We start from the raw sequence: 2,977 nt of genomic DNA on the forward strand, positions 1-2,977 counted from the left end.
AGTATTCTTTCCTCCATGGACAGAACACACGTTTGGTTCGCATTTGTTTTAGCCCGCTGCGAAAGACGTTTCCCTCAACGTGACGTCAACTCGTTTTTTTTATGACCCGCCGCGGTGGCTCAGTGGCTAAGGGGTTGCGCTGCTAAACACGAGGTCGCGGGTTCGATTCCCGGCCGCGGCAGCCGCTTTCCTGATGGAGGCGAAAAGCAAAAACGCCCGTGTGTGCGAGATTTCGGCGCACGTTAAAGATCCCCACGTGGTCAAAATTAATTCGGAGCCCTCTACTACGGCGCGCCTCATCACCTGCGCTGCATCGGCGGGTTAAAACCCTACAATCAATCGTTTTTATGCACGCGCGCTTCTGCCACGAGGCCTCTGCGCCCGCTCGAACATGCTTCGCGCCGCTGCCGTGACGGCGCTATGAGTGCGCAGGCGCGCCCCGCCGGCTTCGTCCATCACGACGACGAATCCAGCGGGTCTGCGGCTCCCGTGTTTGCGCCCTAAACGAGAGACAGCATTTAGCAGACATCTCTCGGCAACATAAGGAATGACAAAACACTGCAACGAGTGAATGACACGCTGTTTAATCGGGGAGATTTGGTTTCATCGACGGCGTCTTCTTGGGCCACCGCTGCAACCGAAGAAGGTCACGGTCCAGTTATAAGAAAATAGCTCAGTCCTAGCCTGCGACATGCAGCAACATCCTCGGCAGAACCAATCACGATGCCAGCAGGCGCACGAGGAGGCGCGTACTCGTCCGTATTCACTCCCGTCGAAGGCGCCGGTAAGAGCATTAAACTTTGTTTCTCCCAGCGCACCCGGCTATTCTCAGCCCTCGGTCCCCACCCACCCGGCCGCAACGCAAAGAGCGTCCACGTCACCACCTCACTCGGACGGCTGCCTCAGCCTTCCCCCGGCGCATCGGCTTAGTCTATCACGCAGCTCCTGATCATGTGCCGCTTTCCCGAGCATCAGCTCCATGAAGGCCCTAGCATCCTCGACGCTGTCGTGGACCAGAGGTCCGTTCGGAACCCTGCGATTCAGGTAGTCAACGACCAGCGACCGCAGCGACCGTCGATGTCGCAGGCCCCGGAGGTGAGGGAACACCACGGCCGTTTCCACAACCCTGTGGTGGACCAGCCTGAGCACGCGCAGGTCGTTCTCCAGCGCTTGGCCAACTAACACCGTGGAGGCGTTTGAGAGTCGCAGGGGCGCCGTCTGTACGTATTTCAGCGTGGGGTGCACGTTGCGTAGGTGCACTGTGATAATGCCCCTGAAAGCCGCGTTGTAGTCGAGCACTGGGCTTCCGGACCACACGGACGAGTCGTACACAGTTCTGCCCTTGCAGTCCACCACGCTCACCCTTGCCGCCTCGAAGCCGCGGATGGTGACGCTCATTTCGCGGACGCCACCGTGCCGCCGATGTGAGCAAACGAAAGACAACGCCGCGGTGGCCCACTTGTCTCGAGCCCCGAGTGGGCACACGTGGTAGTAGGAACTGTTGCATCCGGGGTGGTCGGCCCACGCCCCACAGCAGCTGAACCCGATTGCGCTGCACCGTCCGGTGTGGAAGAAGCGGGCGCTTTTGGCACAGTACTCGGCGCTGTGCGTGATCACGAAGGACGCACGGAGGCGGCTGCACATCTTGCGTCCTGAGTACGCCTTTTCGCCTCCCTGAATAAAAAAGACGTGGCAGGGCTTTACACGGCATAGCCGGGGGTAGCCACAGCGATCCCGTTCCTGAGGGCTGAGCACGTAGCGCAGTAGCCGGTCGTAGAGGTCATGGGTGCGAAGCGGGAGGGGCGAGTTGTTGGCGAGTTGGCCCGCACTGCGCCGTGTAGCCGAGGTTTCTTTCGAAGGTTTCTGCAAATCATCCTCGGCGCTGGAAGCATACTGCAGAAAGGCGCCATCACCCGTAGCCAACGGGTACTTTCTGTTACGATGAGCGTCCACGAAACGAGCATTGGCCTTCTCTCCTTGCCGGGTGGCGGTCTTGCGTGAGGACGGGTGCTGGCCCTTCATGTCTCGGTCCTCCTGCCGATCTTTCGGGGCAGTTTCTTCTTCCTCGTGATGGTGATGATGACGATGCCCTCAAAGGTTTAGGAACGTACCCACCAGTGCGAAATGGCCCAGACTACTCACTTGTTAAAATTCGTGAAGGCCTCAAAATAGTACTTTATTACCGGAAAGACAGATGCCGTAAAATAAAACTTCCTCATGATTAAAATCCTAATTACCCATTAATTAATACCCTTAAGCAATTTCAGTCTGTCTCCGACGGTTTCTGCTCTGCATTATCTTCTTCCTTGCTGGGCACGAAGAAGAGTAAGAGGATCAGAGCGCCGAGGAGAGCAGAAAGAATGACCACTCACACACTGCCAGTCAAGAATCCGAGTTCCTCAGCCATGCTCCAGTTCCACTCAGCGACCAGCAAAGTAGCTGTCCCTAACCGGCATAGAACTAACAGTAGATGGTGATGATGATGTTCGTGCAGTTATAAGCATCTGCAACACGACGGTGAAAATTTTCTAGCCCAGCCTTTGTGCAAGCACCTAGCGCGACTACTAGTTCCCTTTCAAGACTACCTACATCCTTAGCCCAACTGCTTTAGGAGCTCGCCGTTCGACTTCAGTTGGTTGGAGGAACAGTCTTAGGATCTTTTTGAGCTCAGGTGATACTTAGGTGAAAATATTTCAAATTAACTGTACACAAGTTTTTCGTAAATAACGGTGGTTAGATCTCTTTTAGGGAGCTTTCAGGTGCAGTGCCCATACTACTATCGAAATCAATTGCAGCTTTGTACAGCGCAGGAAGTGGTGGTTCTGTGCTTGTGGGAAAATGGAATATCCATGAATCATGATTGTTTTATTTTTGTTCAGGTCATAATATTCCCCCCAACCTCCAGTGATGTGCAGGTTGCACAAAATCCCTCTCAAACGCGAGGACAGAGATAGAAATAAGATGGCGACGACGAGCG

At 55.2% G+C, this 2,977-nt stretch overlaps 1 protein-coding gene across 1 annotated transcript; it reads right to left on the reverse strand.

Moving 5' to 3' along the window:
- Positions 1-885: 885 nt before the first annotated feature.
- Positions 886-2,022, reverse strand: LOC144161582 (exonuclease GOR-like). The gene has a single exon (XM_077692227.1). It carries the CDS (start codon positions 2,020-2,022, stop codon positions 886-888), a length of 1,137 nt encoding a protein of 378 aa, XP_077548353.1.
- Positions 2,023-2,977: the final 955 nt, after the last annotated feature.

This window comes from Haemaphysalis longicornis, unplaced genomic scaffold (assembly GCF_048455015.1).
Source record: "Haemaphysalis longicornis isolate Haplotype H1 unplaced genomic scaffold, Haemaphysalis longicornis Haplotype H1 scaffold_12, whole genome shotgun sequence".
In the NCBI taxonomy this organism is placed as follows: domain Eukaryota; kingdom Metazoa; phylum Arthropoda; class Arachnida; order Ixodida; family Ixodidae; genus Haemaphysalis; species Haemaphysalis longicornis.